The sequence below is a fragment of the Corvus moneduloides genome, chromosome 9 (genome assembly GCF_009650955.1).
Source record: "Corvus moneduloides isolate bCorMon1 chromosome 9, bCorMon1.pri, whole genome shotgun sequence".
Lineage (NCBI taxonomy): Eukaryota > Metazoa > Chordata > Aves > Passeriformes > Corvidae > Corvus > Corvus moneduloides.
Window position 1 is genome coordinate 6,137,317 of NC_045484.1, and position 23,844 is coordinate 6,161,160.

Here is a 23,844-nt window from a genome sequence, read left to right on the forward strand (position 1 = left end):
TTTCGTTTCCTGGGGTATTTAATGAGTGATTTTAATCTTTGTCTCCACAATACTTACAGGAAAGACATAATTTAGACCGGATTTCTTATTGTAATGACTCATTCAAAATGTGAGGTGATGGCATGAGGGGAGAAAAAAAGTGATGATTTGGAGTGAGCTGATCAAAATTGAGTTACCAGCTTATCTCTACGTTATACTTCTTCATAGAAGGATTTTAATGTGTCATCAAAAAAATACTCTGAGGGACCTCCCAATTCAGTTACTTAGTGCAATGTCATTTGGGACAATTTAATTTCCCTGGTCACTAACTAATATGTACAAGTGTTAGAAAGGAGTGAAAAATTTATTCTCTTCCAGTTTGTGAAGAGAAGCAGGACACTGGTCACTAGGGTGGTGAGGATTTCTCAGTTCGAGAAAGTCTTAACATAGATTAGGGAAATTAGTATTATCTGAAGTTTTTGAAACACCAATAGCCTAAGTATTGAATTCTCTTTCCTCTCAGCATGTATCTGCTGAATTCTAAGAACAGAACTCATAGAATACAGAAATCCCAATGCTAATTTTGCTGATTTCACCTGAGAAAAAAGTATCCTTCATCTTCTCATCATATTCTGAAATGGGAGGCTAATTATACTGTGTGGGGTTACCTGTTTTGCAGGTGTGCAAACACTGAGATCGTGGCTCTGCCATTCTTCCCTTGAAGTCATAAATATTCTGATTTGGTATTTGTGCAAATTCAGCTATGTTTGAGCAAAATACTGAGTGAAGACATAGTAATTAAACCAAAGATAGTGAGTTTAATAGTGGAATATTATCAAGAGGAAATATTATAGTTGAATATTGTAAGCACCTTCATTTATTCATCAAAAAGTAAATTAGATTCTTGTTCTTAACCATATTCTTTGTCATAGTGGCCAGTGTTTCTTATTACTTCAGGTATGGTTCTCTGAAACTGCACTAGACCTAGCAGGTGTAGAACAACCTGTTCTGTGCAAACCATAATTTGTCTTATGACTGAGTTTGAAAAATGACAAATGGTAATCCATTTGTTTCCAGCTTTTCTGCTTTGACAAAAAAAAACCCCAGCTGTTAACAGTACCTTCTTGATCTGCCAAAGCAAAAACTTTTTTTGTTCCTCAGGCTGTAGTCAGCAGTTATTGTCAATAAGTTTCAGAGTTGGTGCAGAAAAATTCCAAAGCACAGTGACGGTCATGGCAAAACTGACTTTTTTCCTCCCTCTCCTGCCCTATGAAAGGGCAAGTTCAGTAGTTTCCAAAGCATCCCTTTAAAATAGTCTGAAACAGTAGTTAAGGCTCTCCTGTAAAGTACAGGAAATCCTTTACAACTCTGTCTTAATAGCAGCAGGATTAAAATAGGAACCTTGGGGTTTCAGCATCTTCAGTGATGGAAACTTGATGCCATAATTAAAGTGATTTAGATCACTGCTGTAATAAGTTTCTTTCCATCCCATCAGATTGCTGTTCCTTCTGCTCTGCACTGAGTATCCTTGCATCCAATTTACTGCAGTGGCCGCTGTCTCCAAGTTTCTATTTCTGCAGGGGTACCTGATAAAGCAGTGCATGATGACATAAGCTGTGTAATAGCTTCTTGTCTGGTTTTGGCTAAGACAAAACATGCAGTGGATTTTCTTTCTTTCATTGAATTGCTGGTGACAGCACTCAAGACCAGGTTTTGTAGTTCTTCAGGTTTGTTTGCGTTTTTGGTAAGGCAATTTCTTCAGCAACATCACTATCTTCAGCTGATGAAAGTGCCTTGTATGCAGGCTTTTCTGAGTGCTTTCTGTCCTGCCAAACTGCTGTGAAAAGACTGAAGAGGTGTGGATGTTCAGTAGTACCCCCAGCAAGTTTTGAAAATGGGGCAGTTAATTTCTGGAAAAATCTTGTTAAAACAGTACAGCAATCTAATTAAAGTCCTATTTAATAGCACAGTTTATCTCCTTTTCCAGTTGTCTCCTAAAGCTCAGTTCTATCATCCTCCAGTATTTCATTTGTAGGCTTGTTGGTTAGTTGGCATAAGGAGCCTATTTTTGGGTAGAATATTCTTTGAAGTTAGCTTTTAAACCAGTGTGGCTTTTTCTAATTCCTTGGCAAAATTTTCTTAGCCTCTGTCAGAATCTGAATGTGAAAATTCACAGACCACAGTAGTAAGTATTGTGTTACACTTTTAAAAAGGCTTGAAAAAGTCATGTGTGCGTTACACATGGAAGTATTACATGGACTTCTGAGATCCCCAGCAGGGTAGAACACAAGTGATAACTACAATCACATCCCCCTCTGCTGGCAAAGCAGCAGAGCTCAGAGGTGTGTGCTCCCTGCCTGAATCCGGCTGCAGTTAAACCACCCAACCCTTGAGAAAAGCCTCTTGCACTAATTTTGGATGCTAACTGTATCTAATTCAGTTACAATACATCATGGTCACTGCTGTGTCATCCCCATGTGATGTATGTCATTCCTGTGCTGTACAGTTCTGGTCTTGACAAAGAATGTGAAAGTCTGGCTGGAGACAACTACTTGCTTAACCTTTAAACACAAATAAATTACAATTAGTTATCATCAAAAGGTGCTGCTTTAAGCAGATCTCTATGCAAAGTTGACATCAGAAAAGTCCCTCACTTCTAGTCAGACACCAGAATTTGTCAAACATTTCAACAACCAACATCCTTAACTTGTCAAACCAGAATAACAAGAGGAAAAAGCAAAGAGATATGAGGATTAAAACACTTTTAAGTTATTTTTGAAGGATTAGTTTAATTTTAACAGGAATCTTTAAAAGCAATTTCCATAATGCATCGCTGCAGACCCTGATTAATTGTTTTAACCATATTGGTTCTAAACACATTTTTCTTTTCAATGAATTTCTCAAAAAGATAGATACCACCACCAACTCCAAAATAATGCACTTTGCTTGCCAAATACACACAGCCATTTTTATCCAAGAGCTCAGCTAGTGTATCATGCAGAGCACTGTAGTAGTCAGGATTATAGATGGTCTCAGAGGTGAGAATGATGTCATACTTTGAAAAGGGTTTGTTGCTGCTTAACAGGAGCTGGCTGACTTGAGACCACTCTCCAGAAAAAAATCTGCATCTGTTGAGCACGTTAGGTGAGCCCTCTGCTTTTCTGGCTCTCTTTGAAGGAGTCTTGCTGGCTTTTCTGTCCTTCCCACTGCCCATCCTCCTGCCTTCATTAATACAGTTGGCCACCACATTAGGCAAGGTTATTTCATCAATCACTGTGCTGTTGTAGTCCTGAAAATGGACTCTGTCAGCTTTACCCCTTAAAGCAACAATTCCCAGCAATCCAGCCCCACAGCCAAGATCCAATACAGTCTTGTTGGTAAATTCTATTTCAGCCTCAGAAAAGTACTCCATGAGATCAAAGGTACATTCCCAGATTTTCAGTCCTCCTTCATAGACTCCTGGGATGAGATCAGAGTGAGAAGAAACACTTTTGGACACGATGCCTTCTCTGTCGGTGTCACCCGAACACATAATTTCCAATACAGACAACTTTACGTAAGACAGATCCAATACTGTTTCCATGACTTTATTTTCCAATACTTTGTTGAGATCTTCGGGAATACTATGCTCCTTGGCAGCTTTCACACAGAGCTTTTTCTTTGAAGTTGTCTCATTCTGGTGCTTATCAGTACCCAGCTTAGGGCTGGAGTCTGCTGCAGGATCAGCCGTTTTCCTGCTCTTTTCTGTGGATTCCTGCTTGTGTTGTGGAGAGCACAGCACCAAGAAGTGAGCATCTGCCTCACTGTTCTCATGTTCATCAACAGCAAAATTAAATCGAAAATCCATTTTCAGGAATAACACTTTTAAAAAAGCTTAATTTATTACAGCCAGATTTTATGGTATTGTTACAGGAAAGAGTATTTTCCTGGTGCAGTATCAGATGTCTTGCAAAGAGCCAGGTGAATTACTGCTGGAAATAGAGTAAATAGTTTTATGTATCATTAATATCAGCACAAACCGTCTAATTATAGCATCCTGATTTTCATTACCAGGCTCCCCCAGGAAGTCGTGGAATCTCCCTCTCCAGAAACATTCCAAACGCACCTGAACACGTCCTTGTGTCACCAGCTCTGGGTGACCCTGCCTTGGCAAGGGGGGTTGGACCGGATGATCTCCAGAGCTCCCTTCCAACCCTAACGATTCTGGGATTTTAAAAACCCGCTCTCTAACCATTTAAATTTATGAAAACACAGCGTTACCGGTGCCCGCCCCCCTCTCACATACCATAGGTATGAGAAGGCAAGGGAATTAGGACAGCTGCTAACTCCGCTAAAACTCGCATTTCAGACTCAGCCTTTCAATGGGCGCAAACCCAGTGCGCGGGGTGGCCCCGCTGCCCCTTCTCCGCTCCTACGCAGGCCGGGCGAGGCGCTCCGGGCGCGTTTCCCACCCCGTTTTCCCTGCCCCGTGCCCGTACCCACCCGCGGCTGCCGGCGGAGCCGTCCTCCCCTTCTCCCACGTGGAGCCGCTTCCGCTTCCTCGGCCGCGGAGCCTTGTGGGAGCGCAGGGCGCCTTTCCCGCCGCTGCCCCGGCCTGAGGGGAGCGCGGCCGCCATGTCCCAGACAGACCCCGAGCTGCTCCTGCGGGAGCTCGGCGGCTGGGACTGGGAGCTCTGCCGCCGGGAGCTGCCCGCTGTCCTGCCCCGGCTCCTTATATCCTTCCCAGCAGGGCTCTTGGGGGGCTGCGAGAAGGCACAGGAGTGGTGAGGACGGGTGTGTGGGGGTTGTGTGCATCCTTCAGTGCTCCACGGTTCAATCAAATCTGTGTGAGGGAAAGTGATGGAACCTTTGTGAGGGGCCGACACAGGATAGAAATGCCGGGTACAGGGAATTTTGCTGGAGACGAGTACAGCCCTTCCCTGAAATAAAAGAGTCATAGAATCTAGAAAATCGTGTGTGGTTCATTTAGCACTGTAGATAATTCCCCAACGCAACCCTCGTCTACCCTTCCCCCCGGCCCCCCAAAAACCCCAACCCCCTAAAAAACCCACACCCACACACCACCAAAAAAAAAAACCAACAAAAACAAACAAACAAACAAAAAACAAAACAAAACAAAAAAAAAACCAAAACAAAACCAACCCTCAAGATTTACTTTCTAATACATTGCAGAAATGCTTTTCTCGTCCTATGGGTACTCTGGCCTATCAGGCTGCTTTGGTTATGGAGCATCCCTGCCAATTTCATACATATATGAGACAGAGTGAGAGAAGCCACTGTGGCTTCTGCAGGTCCTTTAAAGATAACCTTTATAGCAGAACAAGTTTGATTTTCTTTAACGTTTTTACTCAATGTATCAAGAGTCTGAAGACTGGACGGAGCATATTCGTAAGTAATGGCTAAGAAGTGCCTCTTCCTGTGAAGCCCTGTATTGCAACTGCATTATAATCACTGCAGTGCTTAAAATACTTCTGATACAACTAGGGATTTTCAGAGTCTTCAGCAATCCTGCTGGACCTTGCAAATTCCACGAACTGCATGTTGAATAAGCTTTATAAAAGTCCCTATCGAAGCTCTGCGTGTAAGGCTGTTTTTTCCTTTCTGCTACTTCTGATCTTTAAACACATGAAAGAAGGGTGCTTTTTATCTTGTGTTTTATTGTCTTTTGGGCTGTTATCTTCCAGGTGACAAAGCTGATAGTTAAAAGAAAATGAGGCTCATATGTAACTGTTTAGAAGTGTTGCTAAAACTCACTGTTACATTGCATATTATGTTACATTATAAAATGTGCAACTATTTGCAGTTTGTAATATGGCAAATACTAGATCTTTAGGCTGGCAGTTGTGCTCAGCCTTCAACTAAGTTTAGTCAGGCGTGCTGCTATTTTTAATGGGTTTGTGCATGTTGGAGCTGTTACAGTTACTTGATTTTTCAGATAATGCATGTGTGTTGTCATGCATTTCAGATAAGGCAACTGTTGCCTCTCTCAAAATCAAGTACCTGATCTGTTTTTGCTTTCTGCAGTTCTTTGTTTCCAAGGTTGCTGTATATTTCTGATAATCACACATTGTAAATTTTTTTCTTTGCAGGTGTTTTGAGGATCCTGACTGAAATGTTTTTGCCACATATCAGCCTTGAAGATTTGGAAGGAACTTTCTTCTCTAAAGTATTACCTAAGGTAGGACAGCTCCAGTTAACTGTGGAATTGTCAGTCAGTCCAGTGCTAGAACCTGCTTGAATGCAGTGATTCTTTTTTTGAAGTTGCACAATGTAATTATTCTGTGAGATACAAAAATTGAAACTGAAATTTTACCCTTTAAGAGTTTTCACAGTGTTGTGTTGAATTGTTTCTGTGATTGTTCTCATCCTTTACAGTAGGGAGAGAATCAAATATACAATTCTGCTTTCTATATTCAGCAATAGACTTGGGTTTTATTTATTTTTGAGAAGATTGGGCTTTTTGTAGAATGACCAAGGTGGAGAATTTTTATGAGAGGTAGCTTTTCAGGACAAGTAAACTGAAGAACTCAACATTCCTATACCATGAATAAATGTTGTGAAATTTGTGAATTAATATAGTGAATAAAGTTTTAGACTGTACTGACCTCACACATGTTTTCTTTTCTGATTAAATGATGGAGACTTTTGTGCTATAGTTGTATTCAAATCAGTACTTGTGTTTTAAGTGAAGTAAAGCGGTGCCAAGTTACTGGTTTAAGTTTTGGGCCTCAGCTTGTCCATTTTAAGAAGCCAGTAAAAAGGGCCACTGGATTTCTCTTACTTTATCTCAAGTAACAAATTTTGGAGATTACAAGAAAATTATCTCCCAATAGGCATATCCTGAAAAAGAATCACTGTACCACATGTTTATCCTGCATGTGCCCAGAAGCACCTCACTGTCTTTGCAGTCTCAACAGTAACACTCATCAGATATCCAAAAAACCTCAATTAAAGTAGAAATAGATGTTGTTTGTATGTCATGGACTTATTTTTTTAATGTATTCAAAATGTAAATAATCATTCTCAACAAATAAATAATTTTTCTGAGACAAAATGAAAATACTTTTTTAAATGATACAGTTTTAACTAAGTAAAAAATCTTTGGTAGCATGAGGTATATATTTTTCAAGCAAATTAGCTAAGAATTTTGTTTTACTAACAGATTTCAGAAGAAATAAAAGCTATAATATCTTCTGTCTATAATATATATATGTAGAAGATTTTCGCTTCTTGTTATATCATGCTTTGTGACTGAAATGCTGGAAAGTGTTTTCTCCTGTAAGTTCTGTCTGTGCCTCCATGCCATGGTGTTACTATTTGCATGGGTACCTTTGTAAATACAATGTTTCAGTTTTGTTGTGTTCTGACAGACTCTACAGTTCTTTGATAACTTGATGTGTGAATTATCCAGCGAGGCCAAAGGATTGACCAGCCAGAGCACAGAGTTACGAAGTACTGTACGGAATCTGTTACAGGCAAGTCCCATCACATAAGCTGTCAAAATAATGTTTACATCACTCTTTGCTTTTATCTAAACTATTAAAGTGTTTTTAGAATGTTTTTGCCAGCTACTGGTGTTTAAAATGTAATTTAATCTTCCTTTGTAGTTCAGTTAACATTTTGTGAATGATTTGATTACATCTAGCATGTGATGCTAATAATAATTTAAAAAATCATCTCAAATTCTGCTTAAGTTCCTATTGCAGATGGAATGTGAATCCCCATATTTAAAGAGTGAATCTGGCGCCTGTTTATACAGTCACTTCATTCTAAGTTTTAAAATTTTTGTAAGTGGAGAACAATAGTCAAAGAAGTAAGAAGTTTTCACAGAGGATATGGTATCGGAGAAAAGCTCTGGACCTTTATTATCTTTAACAAGTTACTTATTTATGCAAATAGCAGTGAACTTTAAATGCCATAAAAATCTCGGTGCATTTCAGCTAAGAAAAGATGCTTTTGGAGGTATTGCAGGAGTGAGCAGCATAGCCTGATGTTGTTCATCCTTGCTCTCAGACCATGGTGCAGCTGCTGGAGACTCTGACGGGCTGTGTGCGCTACGTGTGCTCGCTGCAGGAGTGCGTGTCCCTGCAGAGCATCCGCTCCCTCCCTTCCTCCGTCCTCTATGTGATAAAGAGCACCTTCACACACTGCAAGGTAAGGTTCTGCTGGAAGCACAAAAATCCTTACGCTCCTTGGCTTTTAGGAAACACTTTATAAGAAGATCCTATTCTGAAATTATATTGTTGTCGAATTATTATTCTTTAAATTTTAGTTGTTAAATCGTTTGCAGAATGCACTTAGTGCACAAGTACAAAGATGATTTTTCAGTTGTCTGCCCAGCAAATCTGACCTGCTGGTGAGAGGCTCAGACTGGGCTATTTCCATATTTTGCATCAGTGTTAACTGAACATTCTGCTCATGAGCAGAGTGCTCTGAGAGATCTGTGCAGCCTTGATGGCTGCAGTATTTTCAGAGCTACAAATGGCTACAAACATGGTGTGACCTACCTTATTTTTCTGAAGTTCCAGAACATATTGAAAGTTGAGATTAGCAGATTTAGGTTGGTTACCACGAGTAGCGTGTATCAGTTTCAGATATGGACTGATCTGGATTTTCAGACGCAACAGTAATCCCCTCTAAGCATTGAAAATAAAATAAGATTATTGTAAGAACACACTAACTTTTGGATGTCTTTCATTTTCACTTTTGTCTTTCTTATGGGAATATTTACATCAGTTTTCCAAGTCAGGACTCAAACTCAGGTGCCATACCTTTATCTAGCAATTCTAATATGAAAGTATTGGGAAGTATTTGGAATGCTACTTCCTTTATTGCTAACATTGTCCTGTTTGGTTCAGAAATATGATCTTAGGTTCATACATAGAGGTCTAATCCAGAGCCCCCTAAAACTCACAAGAGCCAGTCAGACCTCATTAGTTGTCCACGAGCTGCAGGTGAATGCAGTTTATATTGAGTGGTCAGGGGCTGTGTTATTGAGTTAAATTGAGTTAAAGTAGGTATATCTGTGCCTTGTTTTTTTTCCAGAGAAATGTACGGTGAAGCTCTTGGTGTTTTCAGCATGTGAAAAATCAGGCTGTGAGTCCTGAACTCTTTCATAAACCTCTCCCTCCCCATTTCAGGACAGTGAATCAGTGTACTGTGGGCACCTGCATTTAATTTCTGACCTCCTACAAGCCATGTTTAAGGAAACTTACTCCCTTCAGAAACAGCTGATGGAACTGGTTGATCTGATTTCTATAGGGTCTGCTTCCACTGAAGATGACATCACATATATGGTGTCAGGTATATTTGGATTTAATACTTTCTTAGTCTTGCTCAGTATTTTTTTCTATGGAGAGTATGTTTGAAATTTTAAAACAAGTTTCTGAGTGTGCTCAGTTCCTGCTGTCCTGACCAGCCTTTCAGAAAGGAGCATTTTGAAGCTTGAAATATTTCCATTTTTCTCCTGAAGCTTCCTCTGTGGCATGGGGCATGTTGTGTAGGTTTGTAGGAAAGGGGCAACACCTAAATGCTGAGCCATTTTCCCAATTCATGTCAATGTGCTGCTATTCTCTTAGTATTCTCTTGGGATTGCTGTGAACTCATAAACTGATTTAACTCTGTTGCTGCTGTTATTATTTCCTTAGTAATCCACACTGTGCTAGAGATCTGCTCTGTAATTTCCAATATGGACCACGCTCTTCATGCCAATACATGGAAGTTCATAATCAAGTATGTCATGGAACTCTTCGGATTTTAGTGTGCTATCATTTTAAATAATGAACATCTCAATTGCTTTGTGTTCAGAGTTTCTAATAAAATTAAAATTAGAGAATTCAATGTAGCTATTTAGTAAGTAAATTTAGAAACAATTGAGAAATTTAGCTAGGAGGTAATATTAAAGCACTTTCAGTGAAAGTAGGTAGGAATTGGTATGAAAAGTAATAGAAACTTGACTTTTTGTATTGCAATGCAGAAGAAAATTTAAAACACCATTGTCTGAATAAATAATATTAAGAGGTCTGACCTGCAATTTTGTAGACGTTTTTGGGTTGAGTTGTCTGTCTTGTGCTTCCGTCCTGCCTCTCCCCTGTGTTTCAGCCATGGCCATGGGGAGAGTTGTTCTCTCCGAGTTTCTGCTTTCAGTGTACATGGATATTGCACCAATCACTGCTGAATAAAAGCCTAAATAGAAGAATTAGTTGCTTGGATTTGTAGGAACTCATTGCACGATCACTTCTGACAATTAAATACCTGATTATATTCCTGTCTTTCAGGCAAAGCCTGAAGCATCACTCCCTGCTGCAGTGCCACCTGAAACACAGTGACATCTTTGGTGGCCTGTGCAAGGACACTCTTCTTTCTTTTGACTCCTGTTTGCAGCTGGCTGAGCAAATGAAGGTGTCAGAGATACAGGTGAATTAAAAAGCTTCCAAAGCTGCCAGTGAACTTGAGGAGGATAAATTCTTTGTGCTGTATTATCACTTGGAGTAATTTGGTTTGGGTTTTTTGGGGTTTTATTTCATGTGGTAGGCAAAACACCTGTGAAACCACATGAATGTGAGGCCCATAACTTTGTGTAGATTGAGAATGTTTTACTGAGACACTTAAGTTTTCACTTATGTAAGAATTATGTAAGAATTTTTTTTATTTCCTAAACTGACAATATCCCAAGGTCAATCAAATTCTTAATATTGCTCTAAAAATGTTGAAGCATACATACTGAATATTTTTAAAGTTTTTCCCCCTTAGCTGCAGAGTCTGTAGAGAATCAAATGTGAAATAGGTTAGCAATCTAACTTCCTGTTTTGATGTGTTACTCTATATTAAGTTTTAGAACTGCTTCTTTTGGACAGGAGGGCACTGACGTCAGGCTGTTCCAGAAGACAGTCAAATTGTGCAGGTTCTTTGCTAACTCCCTTGTACACTACACCAAGGTATGTTTTAATACTTGAATTCTATGTTAGTATTAAATTTAAGCCTCTGGTCTGCAAATAGAATAATTTTGTACTGCATAATATCTTAACAATTTACGGCTATCCCATATGGGCAGTGTAACTAACATCCATACATCACCTGCTTGTAGTTCTTCCACCAGTAAATACTCACAAGCCTGTGCAGGGTTACTGCTTGGACTTCCCAGGAAAATAAACTAAACCAGGTTGTTTCATGCAGTGGCGCTGAGTAGTTGGTAGGAGATGTCCAGTAATTAATATAATTAATCATGTATTTTATTTTAAAAGTATCACTCAAAATTGATGGCTTTTGCAGGAATTTCTTGCTTGCTTCTCTGACTCCTGTTCTCAGTTACATCAGCTCTTTCTTCAGATATACAGGTATGTGAAGTACAAATAATCTATTATTGATAGTGTCTTAATAACATTTCCATATTGTATTCTTAAATTACAAATATTTTGAGATGTAAAAATGCAGTTCTCATTCCAGAGTTGTTGCTATCTTTTTTCATGTACAGAAAGCTAAAATATTTTTTAATAAATTATGCGGTTTTGTGTTACATGGTTACCTAAACCCCCTTCCTGATCAGTACTGTGCATGTCCCGTAATGACAAACCTTTAACTTTGTTGCAACTATTTATGGCAACATTTATTAACAAATTATCTGTAGAATATGCAGGGAAAAAAATTCTAGGACTAAATGCAGTTCTCAGCAGTGCCTTTTGACAGATTGTTTCTACTTTAAGACAAAGTATGGAAAAATTTGTCCTGGAGAAAGAGGGGATCAGAAAGAGAGTATCCTAAAATTTTTCATAGCTTTATTGTTGTATTAATAATCTTCTGAAGTCTCACAGAAGGACTTTGGTTCTTCTGGAAGCAGATGGTCTTATAATAAATTATAAATGTCTGCAAGTGGTTTATCACTTTCCTTTCAAAAAATTTTGTTCTATTTGCTGCAGTGATGGGGAGGCATAAGGAAACACAGACTTTGTACTGGTAATTCTTTATATTATGAAATCAGAGGCTGATTTTGGCCTTTTTTTTTGGAATTCAAACCAGGTTCTGTGGTGAGATGTGCACCTGAGTTTACTGCATGTTCCACTGCAAGATTGGGTGGATGGATATTTTTTTATGAGTTTCTTCTTCTAAGTTTACTTACCTTGTAGGTCTTTCTCAAGTGGAAGGTTGAGGTAAACTTTTATTCACTCAGGGAAACTGAGCAGGATTTTTGAGTAGGAAGGTAGCGTTTTTACAGTTGACTTTATAAGCTGCAAGAGTAGAAGGTTTTCATTTCATGATCTCTTGCTTTTTTTTCATATTGCTTCTTTTTTTCTTTTATTGCCCAAGGTTTTTTTTGCTCTTCAGAGAAATTGTGATACCCTTTTAGGGTCGTGTGTTAAATTAGTGCCGTCACATTTATGACTGTCAAATTGTTTATAAAGGCATTTTTCTTGGCTTTTCCTTTCGCTCAACTCTTTGTGATTTGGTGTGTTTCTTCTAATAGATGTTATGTATTTTACATACATTTTCTGTGAGCTTGTAAGGTTTTCTTTAAATGTTTAGTAAAATGTGGATTATGATGCTTATTTTAAAGACTGAATGCCGAGTTGTAACTCTTGGGCTATAACAGATATTTTCAAATGGGGAGCCTTTTCTGTCTTTTATTTCACAGGAGCAAGGAAATAATGAATTTGCCTTTTTGTAGCTCTTTTGGAGAAAAGTAGTGTTGCTGAAAATGCTACTGAGAAAATTAAACTTCTTTTTTTTTTATTCCCCCTCAGCAAATTTCCTCACAGTCTTTATGCTCCAGAGATCTTGGAAGTTCATCAAGATGAAATATCCCGGGTTTTTCTTGTGGCTCTGGACCCTCTGATCAACCAGCTTCTTCCCTTTAGTCCTTTCATGGAGCAAGTGTTAAGTGAAAAGTTAGGTGGGTTGAAAGTACCGCTCTCAGTGCTGTCCGAGGGATCAGGATTGACATTTTGGCTTTTTGGACCATAAGCAATATTCTGTACTCGTTTGCTTGTCTTTGGTTCTTTTGTAAGTACTGTGATAGAACTGATTGCATGCTAACTTGGATGGATTTTATAATGGATAGTTCATGTTGTTGCTGAATTCATCTTTTCCAAAGTACTCATAACAACTGCAATATTAATCTGGTTAACACCAATCCTATCAATTCTGCTCTTTTGCATAATTTCAATCCACGTTTGCCACAAACTTTTGAAGTAAGATGAAATTTTTCTGCTGTTCTGTTGTTGGGGGAAGACAGCTATTTTTTCCTAAATTAAGTATTTTCTGTGAAAAGTAGAATGCCTTCAAACTGAAAAATTATCAGCTTTTTGTTTCAATAAGCCCTTCTCCCTGATTTCTGCCCTGACCAACATATCACAATTCTGAGATAGCTCATCAGTTTGCCTATACACTTGCTTAAAAGCTAGTTTACACACACACTAAATATATCCATCCAACTTACTTCACATTTGAAACCCAAACTTCTACAGGTCTCCCTCCTGAGCAGCAGCTGCCCCAGTGTCTCCTCCTGCTTACCATAATGGACAAGCTGTCCTCTCAGCCTGAAGAAGTGCAAACTCTCTGGAACACAGGAAAAAGGTACTAAAAAGGTTTTGGTTGTACTTCACCACAGCAGTTGTTCCATACAGGCAAACAAAGGGGCTCAGCTGCTTGAGTTTCCTTTGCAACTGAACAGTAAAATTGTCACTATGGATTTATATCCTTATGCCAAGACAAATAGGATCTGGTGTTCATTGCCTCAGGAGTGAAGGCTACAGAGCCAGAGATGTCTTTGTTTTTGCAGGAAAGGAATGGTATTTCGAGTACTTGCAGGGTAGGAAGAAGGATATGTGTGTAATTCATTGATACTTCACTAAGTTAAAATCTCACACTTTTATGCCTGAACCCTCTAATAATCTGGTGTAAAAGCACAGAAGTTATTGCCATCTTTTCTGGCCAAAGACAAAGATTTTTTAATACAGATGTTGCTTGCAGGATATGGGACTTACATATCTGTAACCAGGCTGTTCTCTTTTTTGTTTTTTTTTCTTTCCCCCTTGCAGCCTGTCTTTGTTTTCAGCTCTCTTCTTCAGTTTCCAGCAATGTTGTGGGGAGCTTTCTCTCCCTGTCCGTTTGCCAGAGGTGGTCAGTACCGGACAGCCAGCAGTTCCCATCACCCTCTATCACTATGTCTGTGTCCACCTGTGCTCCTTCATTGCTTCCACACTCCCATCATACTTCCCTCAGCTGGTAAGATTGGGTTTTGCTTATCAGTTCTTCAGCTGTTGTGATGCATAGGTGCTCCTTAAAAAGAATGGGTTCTTTCTAATGATGTAACTCTGGAGAGATGCTTGGGTAAGAAGTGGTTCTGTAGAAATCAGCTGTGACACAGTTACATGACTGGAGTTCAGTTATACAGCAAATGTCACTTGTGGGAAAGGGGAAAATAAAGCTTCCTACAAGTTCTTGAGGACCTGGTGGTTTTGGCAATTTTTGTGCTCTTTCGCAGGAGGGAAGGTCAAGTCGTTATAAAAGTTCAGTGCTTTCTTTTATGCAGTATTCAAATTGTGTTAATTTTCCCATTTCTCCTCAGGAGTGTGCCCTGCTGGATGCTGTGCTGGGTTCCAGTATGATCACATCTCTGCTAGCAATGGACTCGTGGTGCTTCCTTGCCCGGTAAGATGCTCCTATTACAAGTCAAGCAGGTTTTCCACACATCCAGTTCATTTTGTTGTTGTACTTAATTCCTTGAGAGAGATTTTTGTAAGACAGAATTGTCCCAGAATTGGATTATTTTCAGATACAGAACATACTTTGAAAATTAGGAGTAGAAATGGCTTAGCCATTTTTACATTCTTGCAAGCAAGATGAACATAGCTTCTCTGTTATTTAGTAATTGGTTTTTGAAATGGTTGTCTCAAGTAGATTGTGTCTGCAAATCAAGTTTAAATATGTTAGAGGAAATGGCAATTTCTCAGACAAGATTTATAATATTTAGTCTGTAAAAGAATTGGAAGTACAGATTCACAAACTGCTCTCGCTCATGTTTCAGGTATGGAACAGCTGAGCTGTGTGCTCACCACGTTAATGTGATCGCCCACTTGGTAAGAACCACAGTGATGTTTGCAGTTTGGCAACAGTTTAAATCTGAGTGCTACCAGCAAAGATTCTAAATGATCAAAGACAGGAATTCTTTTTATAAATCCAAATGGAGATTGTTTCAGTTCTTCAGATTGGATTAGTAATTAGCAGAAGCAGTACAGTGAAAATATAAAACAATATGCCCTGCTTATTTTATTGACAGTGTTACTGCTGTGACTGCACACAGCAATTCTGAGAACATCCTGTATAGAATTTATTTGCTAAGTGGTGCTTTTTCCCTTAGTGTAATGAGGTGCATTACTTTTTTACCCTAATGCAGGTAAAGGCTTGGCCCAGTGACTGCTCCCAGGTCTCTGCCCTGGGTGTGCTGCTGAAGCGAATGCTGTTCTTGATGGCTCCAGAGCATCAGGCAAGTACAGCACCAGCATCTGCTGTTGTCAGTAGAAGAGATTTGAATCAGTGACCTGTGTTAAAATATCCCCTTTCAGTTCTGGAGAAGTGACAAGACATTGAGTGCTCACTTGCTGCACTTGTTATTGTACTTGTTATTACTTAGTCAAAGTCATTAAGTCACTAAGTTATTACTTATTGTGGATCCTACTTTTTGCAGAAGTGCTCTTTAAAATAAGAAAAGCACATTGACCTTTCTAAGAGTGTTATTGGGCATCAGTGAAGTCCTTTTTTTGACAAAATATGAAAACAGCATAACTCCCCAGATTTGCTGAAACTGTGTCCTGTCATTGCATCTGTGACTGGTGTTTGTGAGCATTCCCATGACATCAGGTATCAGGAGTAGTGTCCTGTCCTGTCAGTGCCTCTCTGTGTACTCTGGAGAGCCCTTTGTTCTACTCACTGGTGCCATTGCTTCAAGCAGCTGAAAGAATCAGTTGCCTAATCATTCTGATGTCCTATATGTGACAAGGGAGGTGGCAGTTTTTAAATGTTTTTTATATAAAAGGTTGGATTTTATTTAAAAAATGAAATATTTTACTCAACTTTTTTCACATAATGTATCTGAAGCAAACCAGCAGTGCATTTTGGTTTCTCATTTTTCAGACTATCAAATTGTTTTGTGGCCTGTTTAGTTTCTATTATCTTTTGTTTCCAGGTAGAATTTGCTCATAAGTTTCTTCCTGAAGAGGTGGAGAACTTGGCTGTGTGGCAGCACGTGTCTCTCAGAGCCCTGAATCCTGACCTTAGGATACAAGTGGCATCTCAGCTGTGCACGGCAGGGCTTGCACGGTGCTGGTGGTGGCTGAACAGCAGCCGTGCCTTGGGAGAGCTCCCACCTGTGGTAAGGAGATCTGCTTGTCTTTGGAAAAATGTTTGAACTCTACATTCTAGTTTGAAAACTACAAGGATTCTGTTGCTGTCACCTCAATTTTACTTTTCAGTCTGTTGCACAGCTTTTTTCTCCACCTGGCTGGCATATGCATGAGCAAGAACTCTCATGTTGTTTTCTTGTAGTATGCAGCACCTTAGGACCTCTACTGTGACAGTGGAAGTCTTGTGATTCATTAGTTACTCTAGTTGTTCTTTGCTCTCTGGGTGAGCAGATGTATTTTTCTTCAGCATTTCTGATTTATACTATACCTTAGCATACAATTACTCTTCAGTTTTAAAGTCCTGACTGGTTTTATGCAGCATCATATCTGAAGGATGCTCACTGGTCTCCTTGGTGAGGGAATGTGAGAAATCAGAGGCTTCCACATGAAGTGTCTGCTGCCAGACTTCTCCAGCCAGTGCAGCAAATGACCTGCAGCGTGTGTGAAACTCACAGGAGTAATGGATGGTTTCCCTGCTCTGGAAGCTTTATTGGCTGGTGTCCTGCTGGATTAACTGTTCTGTACAGTTGACACAGCACTTTGGGCTTCTTACCATCTTGTATCATTTTAGATGTTTCGTATGAGCCTGGGGTTTTGGGTTGGTTTATGTGTAGTTTGTTTTGGTTGGTCTTACACATTTTTTTCTCCTAGAACACTGCCCTTTCTGTCCTGCTGGCTGCCTGCAGTTCTGCTGATGACACTCTGGAGGCAGAACTTAAGGCATCTGTCTTGGGAGTGCTCAGTCAGTTCTGGTTTTTTTTCCAGGCTAAGCAGGTAAGAGAATTTGCTGCTCCACTGGTAAAAACATGTCTTGGAGAGGCAGGTGCTGTTTCCTCAAGTTGTTGTTACTCATTTGTTTTATTTGGATTGGACTGCTTCAGTAAAGTACAGTGTACAAGTGCTGCCCATCTGCTCTCATCTGGTTTATCTGTTGGGCAGGCATGAGCTCTGGGAAGCTTGAGTTTGAATTTCCTGAGTATTACATATTTGGTTCCTTGTTACTCCATCTGTTAGTGTCAGATTCGGACTTGCTCAAGGAGAAGCCTGCAATACATGATTTTGATTCATAGCAGTTACAAACTTAGTGTATTTTAATATTCATTAGAATGTGAACAAAACTCAGGGTGATTTGATTAGAACACAGCCCAGCACATGGGGAGGCACAGGGCTAATCACCCTCCTCCCAAGGGGGTCAGGCAATGTGTTTGTGACCACGTACCTGTTCATGGCTGCAGCTGCATAAAGGAAAGAAGAAAGGATTGTCAGGATTTTCATGCTCCAGATTAAAAAAGAAAGTTTGAGAGTGGGAGTGAAGAGCCAACAATGTGCCCCCTCAGAGGTCTTTTCCAACGTCAGCCATTCTGTTAGGACATTTGGCAACTGAAAGTGAAAAGAAATAGTTCAGATAGCCTTTAGGTGCTCATTTTAGTGAGTGGTGGAAGGAGATGAGGGTTAAGAAATATTCTCCATAAAAATCAAAGAAAATGGTCTTATACAATATGACTACCTAGAAATATCAATACGATTATTTTAATATTTTCTTCTGCTGCTTACAATGCAGTGCTTACAATGTGAAGTCAGGCTAAGAAGTTTGGAACACTACTATAACTTGACATTTCCTAAGTTGTTATTTCATGAGCTAAAATGCAATGTTACTGATATCTTGTGTTCTCTTCAAGGTCTCAGATGAGCCATGTCTCCAGAAGACACTGTGTTTATTACTTCACCTTTCGGAATTTTTCATCCAAGCATTAGATGCTCAACTGATTACCCAGGTAAAAAAAAAAAAAAAAATCATAAAATCCCCAACACTACCTTATGAATAATTCACTACATGAAAACCAAGTTCTTTGTGATTTGTTGAAACCTCAGATGAGTTATCTCATGGTCTGGCTTTCTCTTAACAAGAAAATAATCTTCCTTGATTATTTCCCTGGCCTTTAAACCAAGCACATGGCATTTTGGTTAACACTGCTTTTGAGAATCCCTTTCCTTTGTAAGATAATTGAGATATATAGATGTGCTATAGAGAGCATGGTCATTTCTTTCTAAAATGCACCCTGCAGCTTTATCCTGGCCAGTTTTATTGGAGGTGCAGCATACCTCCTTCAGGTTTCTAAACTCCCTGTGTTTGGATTTAGAGATGAGCCTGCACAGTTTTCACCTGCAGTCTGTCTGATGGAGCTTTGCTGGGGTTTTGTCTCCCGCAGGTGTTTGCACTGCAGTCATTCTTGCTCCAGCTGCATCCTCCGGATCATGTCCGTCTAGCAATGGTGGATTTTCTGTCTTCCATGGGAAAGGTGTTTATACCACAAGAAGCACAGGTAAATGTAATTGTGGCCTTAGTGAAATTATCTTGTCTTTTGATAAAAAGATATGCCTATTATTTAAATATATTAAAAACTACAGTTAAAGGATCAAGTTCGTTACATACTTACAGGAGTGCCAGGATAATTGTCTTGGATTAATAGTCTGCAGCAGATTTATTTTTCATCAAGAGGTGCTGAGTGCATACAAGATGCTTGGAGGTTCAAATGCCAGTCCTTTCTCACTGGTGAGAAGCAACAAGAAGTGAGAATGGAACACATCACCTCCCTCACAGTGGTTCTTTAGCCAGACAGGGCAGTAGCACTCATGCATTTCCCAAACCTGTCCCTCAGTCTTACAGTGATTCTTTAATAATAAATCATGATGGTGAGATATGCACAACTAACTCTTGGGAACTGATGGATGTTTGTTCTTGTTGCAGAGGCAGGTTGTGCCCCAGCTGTCCTGTCTGTTTGCCTCTCTGCTGGCTGACCAGACCTGGCTGATTCACCAGCACGCACTGGAGGCGTTCACACATTTTGCAGAGGTGAGAAGAGCACAACTCTGGGTGCAGGTGATGCCTTTTCCTGGTTTGAAAATCAAGAGTCGAACACGGTTAGAAGGGAAAAAGAGATTTTACCTTGGTATTTATTTTAAGGAGCCTTAGGTGCACACGTCCAGGTCGAATGCACCTCCATGCACACCCACAAAAGATCTGGTCTAACAGTATAGGTCTTAGTAATTAGCATATCTATCAAAAATTCCCCAATGAGAGGCTCGAATGAGCCCCCCCTCCCCAAGGAACCTTTGCCTGGATGATTCTATCTTAGTTTACAAAGTGTGTTCTGGAGAGGACCTTGGGGTCTGGGGCACACTGATCCCTAACTACGAAGCTTCTAAAATGTTTAGTCTCCTACCTGAACAAACAACTCCAAGAATGTAGGCAAAAAGCACAAAGAATACAGAAGTTATAAAAAGTTATAAAAGGGGTATAAAAGAAAAGGCAAAAAATCATCATGGCATCACAGGCACTTGACTCTGTTAACTTCTATTGTACAGAAATTCTCCTGTCTTAAATGTTTGCTGCTCCTCACTGCACAATCCGGATCTTAGTTACAGATGCTACTGCACATTAAAAGTACTGAGGGCTAGTGCAGTTGGAATTGATTTCAGGAGCTGGAAGTGAAGAAAGATTAGGCACTGGTTGCTTAGATTGGTTGCAAGAGGGCAGGGACTGTCACAGAAACATCTATTTTGTTCCCTTGTTAGCATGAATGTACTAAACAATCAATAACATTTTTGACAGGAAACAAGACATGAAGATGTTGTTCCTTGGTGCCTTAATTCTGAAGAAGCTAAGAACAAAGTTGTTAATTTTCTGGCTAAGGTACATATATTGTTTAACCATTTTACTGCTTTCTTAGTTGATGCTGTACATCTGCTATAAGCAATACACAGCATGGGTCTACACTTGCATTATCTGCATGACCATTAAATAACTTTAAAATAAACTGTCTGGTTGAACTTTTCTACTTTTTTTAATCAGCAGAATTAACAACTGCCATTCCTATGCACACTGCTTCTCCAGTACTTCCAACTTTAAAAACAAAGCATTTATCCTCCTTAAACAAAAAATACTTATTAAATTACACTCTTATTTTTGAAAGAAGTTACATATTAAAAAGACAGGATTTGTTGATTTGGTTTGATTTCCTTCCCCATTTCTCTTGGATCAGTTTCTGAAATCTAAATTATCATGTGTGAAACATCTTACTACCTTTTGCAAAACAGCAGAAATCCTCTTAAGAGCAGGTGGCTGTTGCTGCAGGACAGACACTGGGAAAGAGAGGCAGGGCTCTCTGGCTGAGCAGCTTTTGGCAAGGAGGTCATTTACAGAACTGATAGCTGCCAGTGATGCTAACCCAAAGTTGTAGATAACTTCAATCTTCTGATCAGAAGTGTGTGAGACATAATATTCTTTGAACTGCACATTAAAATCTCTCCCTCCCTCCCTTTTGTTCTGGCATATAAATTGAGCCTATGAAGGTTGATAATGCTGCCTGGGTTTAGTTACCTCTCTTGGGGCTTTCTCCCTAGACAAGGCAGGTGGAAGAGACGAGAGAAGCACGAACAGAACGCCTGAAGCAAGAAAGGATTACCTGGCATGCACAGGCTTTAAAAGTGGATGGAGAATTGGAGTCAACAGGAGAGGTATGTGTGCTTCTTTAAGCTATCTGGGTCCTCCTGTTAATTTCTGTCAGTTCTGGGGAGTCTCTGAAAAGGCTAAGATGGGTAAAAGGCTGCCCTCCATGGTCTGAGAAAAATGGTCACACGTGCACTCCCAGCCCTTAGTAAGATATCCTAATGGTCTGTAGTGCCTGCCAGGCAGCAAGAACTCTCACAAGGACAAGGGAGTCTTGCAGCTCTGTTTCACCTAAGGGTTTCTTACATTTGGATAAAGACTGATACCTTAAGTACAGTATTAAAATGATGTTCCATGTTTACTTAAATCTGCAGCCTGTGGCCAAAAAAGCCTGTCACCCCCCCTCTGAGGAGCAGTACAAGGCAGCAGTAGGCACGATGGAGGGGGCAGTGGAGGCTGTGAAGCTGCTGCTCCAGAAAGGGTCCCCCCCAGCCTGGCTTGCAGTGAAGCTGGAGGCTCTGCACACAGCCATAGCCACCCTCAGGGACAGCTTGTGGTAGGTGCTCTACAGGGCTTGGGGACAACAAACCAGCTCAGCTCCCTGGTGGAAGAGGTGCCTTTGTGCCAGGAGTGCTGCAGAAGAAACATCTGTGATACGGGGCAATGCTCTGCAGTACTGCTGGGTCTTGGTTCATGTGCCAGAATGGATTGAGGGGTGCAGTGCCGGCCTGTCCTCCATAGCCAGTGGCTGGAAGGACTGATGGATTTGAGTGGACACTACTGGACATCTGAGCTGTGGGTTTGTATATTGCTTGTTCTTCTACTGTGTGGAGATACAATGTCATGAAATGTGTATTCTGAATACTGAGAGGTTTGAATCTGTTGTAAAAGTAGCAGTTACCTTGTTCCTGTCACATACAGGTGACCAGGCAGTAGGTGTTTTTATCTTTATTTTAAAATACACTCAAGAATAACAATTCAAGGCTCTCTACTGTTCTCTGACCATACCTCTGCTGCTGGTTCCACTCCACTCTAGGGTGATCCTTTAAAAATAATCGTTATTGGTCACAGTTAAGAGCAGAAAAACACGGTGCTTAAGCAGTTTGTGGTCGTTCACTGTATGATTCCTAGCACCTCCTGTGCTACTGAGAACTATACAAACAGAAATAAATAAGCTGAATAAACTGTACATTCATCTTAATCTCTTAGCTGAAAAGTTAAAAGGAGCCTTTCTAAGGGCTTTACTTTTCTGGGGAAAAAAAACTCAAAAAAAAAACCCCAAACAAAAAAAACCAAAGGAAAAAGGCACATTTAACCAAGAAACTCAGTGTGACTTTCATTTATTGTCAGCAGTTTTTCAGGGCAGGGATGAGTTCTGGAACAATCTCCTACACCACTCTTAGCCTCCAGTGGCACGTCAGCACCATCACACCATCACCCTGTCCTCTCTCCGGGAGCAGTGGCAGCACCACAGCTGGGCATATTGCTCAAGTGCAGGCTCACCCCTGCAGCTTTTGGCACAGACTGGGAAGGAGCATCCATGGCAAGAGCTCAGGCCTCATGGGATCTAATGGCTGTGCAGCAAGTGCCTGCTTTGTGGCAAAAGCAGCGCTGAGGTACTTTATCCATTGTACTGGGGAAGCAGCAACTCCTGGCACAGGATCCAACACACCATAAATCGCCTTGGTCTGCTTCAGAACTGTTACCAGTTTGTATCATCTTCCCAGTTCAACTCCTCTTCTTCACCCCAGCCTGTAGCTTCAGCCTAGAATCACATAAAATTATCAACATTAAGGCATGTGGAATGTACTTGTGTGCTTAGCACAGCCCCAGGAGTCAGGCAGGAGCCTATGTGGCTTGTGATGGCAGAGCATTCATCCGCAATGCCAAAAGCCCAAAATTTAAGTGTCAGTATTTGCAGCTTATGGTCTTAAAGAACTTTGAACTACAAGAGGAATCACCTTAAAGACAAAAGCAGACTTAGGGAATCTTACTTTTCTTTTTACTGCTTGTATCAAACCCACTTTGCATTAAAAAAGAATAAAAATAAATTAGACTATTTCTTTCCCCCTAGGAAAGAGCTGTTTTCCTGCTGTATTCTAACACTGTAAGTTTGATCTCCCCCTCCCACTGACACAGTAGTGACTGCATTCCCCTCAAAATGGGGTTGGGGTCATGACAGTGCTTCTGTCACAGGACACCATGCCGTTTTCAAATGTCATAAACAACTTCAGTTTACAGCCCAGGCTCCTCTCCCTATAGTCCCTGCTATTCATGGGGTAGCTCTCCTGAGGCTGAATGAGCAAAACAACTTGAAGTCAACACCTATTCACTAAGTGAGTTACGTGCTCAAGTGCGAATGCTGCCTCCCCTCCTAGGAAACAGCAATGGTCTTTGGCGTCTCTGTGATTGGGCTACAGGGATTTATCTACTTAGAAAAACCCCAGTTTTGTAACCCCCCCCCGTATCTCTGAAATAGAGAAATGCTTCAGCTATTCTTTCATGAAAACAACACACCCAAAAAGCTTTTACTCTGTAATCCGGAAGTTCTGGTTTCCTGGACCTTAATTTACAATGGTATTAGGTTTTCCTAGAAGAGCCAGGAAAAACACTTCAGTCCTGAGCATTGTCTGGACCTGAAAGCCCCTTCTGTTTGAGAATGGGACCATGTCTGTTCAGCAGCCAGGATCCAGCCTTGTTTTACCTGACAAACCAAGATTCCCCTTAACAAAGCACAGGATTGCTGCATCCAGGATACAGCAGCACAGAGTAAAAGCTGGAGCTAAAACTCCTTAGTACTTCTAGTAGTGTACAAGTTGAGTCCATTCCCTCACTGTTTCCTAACAGAGCTCTCTTTGCTGTATCAAGTGCCCACTGAATTACCTGGTGCCTGCTAAGATGCGTCACTCAGAGCTCAGCACCTTTTATTCACAGGTGAAAGATGCGTCTGTGCTGCTGCTCCCTCCTCAGGTACCCATGCTCTGACTGAGGGGCCAGCTGTGCTACAGTGCTGTGTGT

The 23,844-nt window shown here is 40.4% G+C and overlaps 3 protein-coding genes across 8 annotated transcripts in view; 1 reads left to right on the top strand and 2 right to left on the bottom strand.

The window, feature by feature from the left end:
- METTL18 (methyltransferase like 18) lies at positions 1 to 4,559 on the bottom strand. Of its 3 annotated transcripts, none has more exons than XM_032117550.1 (2): positions 4,462 to 4,559; positions 1 to 3,950 (listed from the first exon to the last, which is right to left on the bottom strand). In XM_032117550.1, the coding sequence occupies exon 2, from the start codon at positions 3,824 to 3,826 to the stop codon at positions 2,774 to 2,776; it is 1,053 nt and encodes a 350-aa protein (XP_031973441.1). In that variant the 5' UTR covers positions 3,827 to 3,950; positions 4,462 to 4,559; the 3' UTR covers positions 1 to 2,773. The 3 variants fall into 3 exon arrangements, with proteins under 3 accessions (XP_031973441.1, XP_031973442.1, XP_031973443.1); XM_032117551.1 differs by having other exon boundaries at positions 1 to 3,947; positions 4,462 to 4,555; XM_032117552.1 differs by lacking the exon at positions 4,462 to 4,559 and adding an exon at positions 4,085 to 4,388 and having other exon boundaries at positions 1 to 3,947.
- Positions 4,505 to 22,885, top strand: C9H1orf112 (chromosome 9 C1orf112 homolog). The gene is made up of 24 exons (XM_032117545.1): positions 4,505 to 4,692; positions 5,328 to 5,367; positions 6,069 to 6,157; positions 7,350 to 7,454; positions 7,993 to 8,133; positions 9,120 to 9,282; positions 9,627 to 9,711; positions 10,257 to 10,395; positions 10,836 to 10,916; positions 11,251 to 11,315; positions 12,717 to 12,865; positions 13,440 to 13,548; positions 14,013 to 14,199; positions 14,543 to 14,625; positions 15,002 to 15,053; positions 15,371 to 15,460; positions 16,160 to 16,345; positions 17,028 to 17,150; positions 18,056 to 18,151; positions 18,587 to 18,700; positions 19,126 to 19,230; positions 19,990 to 20,070; positions 20,781 to 20,894; positions 21,201 to 22,885. Exons 1-24 carry the CDS (start codon positions 4,594 to 4,596, stop codon positions 21,384 to 21,386), a joined length of 2,682 nt encoding a protein of 893 aa, XP_031973436.1. The 5' UTR covers positions 4,505 to 4,593; the 3' UTR covers positions 21,387 to 22,885.
- The window catches only part of SCYL3 (SCY1 like pseudokinase 3), a 16,182-nt gene continuing 14,488 nt past the window's right edge, over positions 22,151 to 23,844 (bottom strand). For all 4 annotated transcript variants that reach the window (XM_032117546.1, XM_032117547.1, XM_032117548.1 and 1 more), the window contains one exon: positions 22,151 to 22,591. In XM_032117546.1, the coding sequence (XP_031973437.1) occupies positions 22,529 to 22,591 (63 nt within the window). In that variant the 3' untranslated portion in view covers positions 22,151 to 22,528. The remainder of the gene's footprint in view (positions 22,592 to 23,844) is intronic.

Coding starts and splice junctions, on each gene's coding strand:
- METTL18 (XM_032117550.1), bottom strand. CDS start 3,826: ATGGATTTTCGATTTAATTTTGCTGTTGATGAACATGAGAACAGTGAG.
- C9H1orf112 (XM_032117545.1), top strand. CDS start 4,594: ATGTCCCAGACAGACCCCGAGCTGCTCCTGCGGGAGCTCGGCGGCTGG. Junction 15,461..16,159: donor TGATGGCTCCAGAGCATCAG/GCAAGTACAGCA, acceptor TTTTGTTTCCAG/GTAGAATTTGCTCATAAGTT. Junction 20,895..21,200: donor AATTGGAGTCAACAGGAGAG/GTATGTGTGCTT, acceptor TTAAATCTGCAG/CCTGTGGCCAAAAAAGCCTG.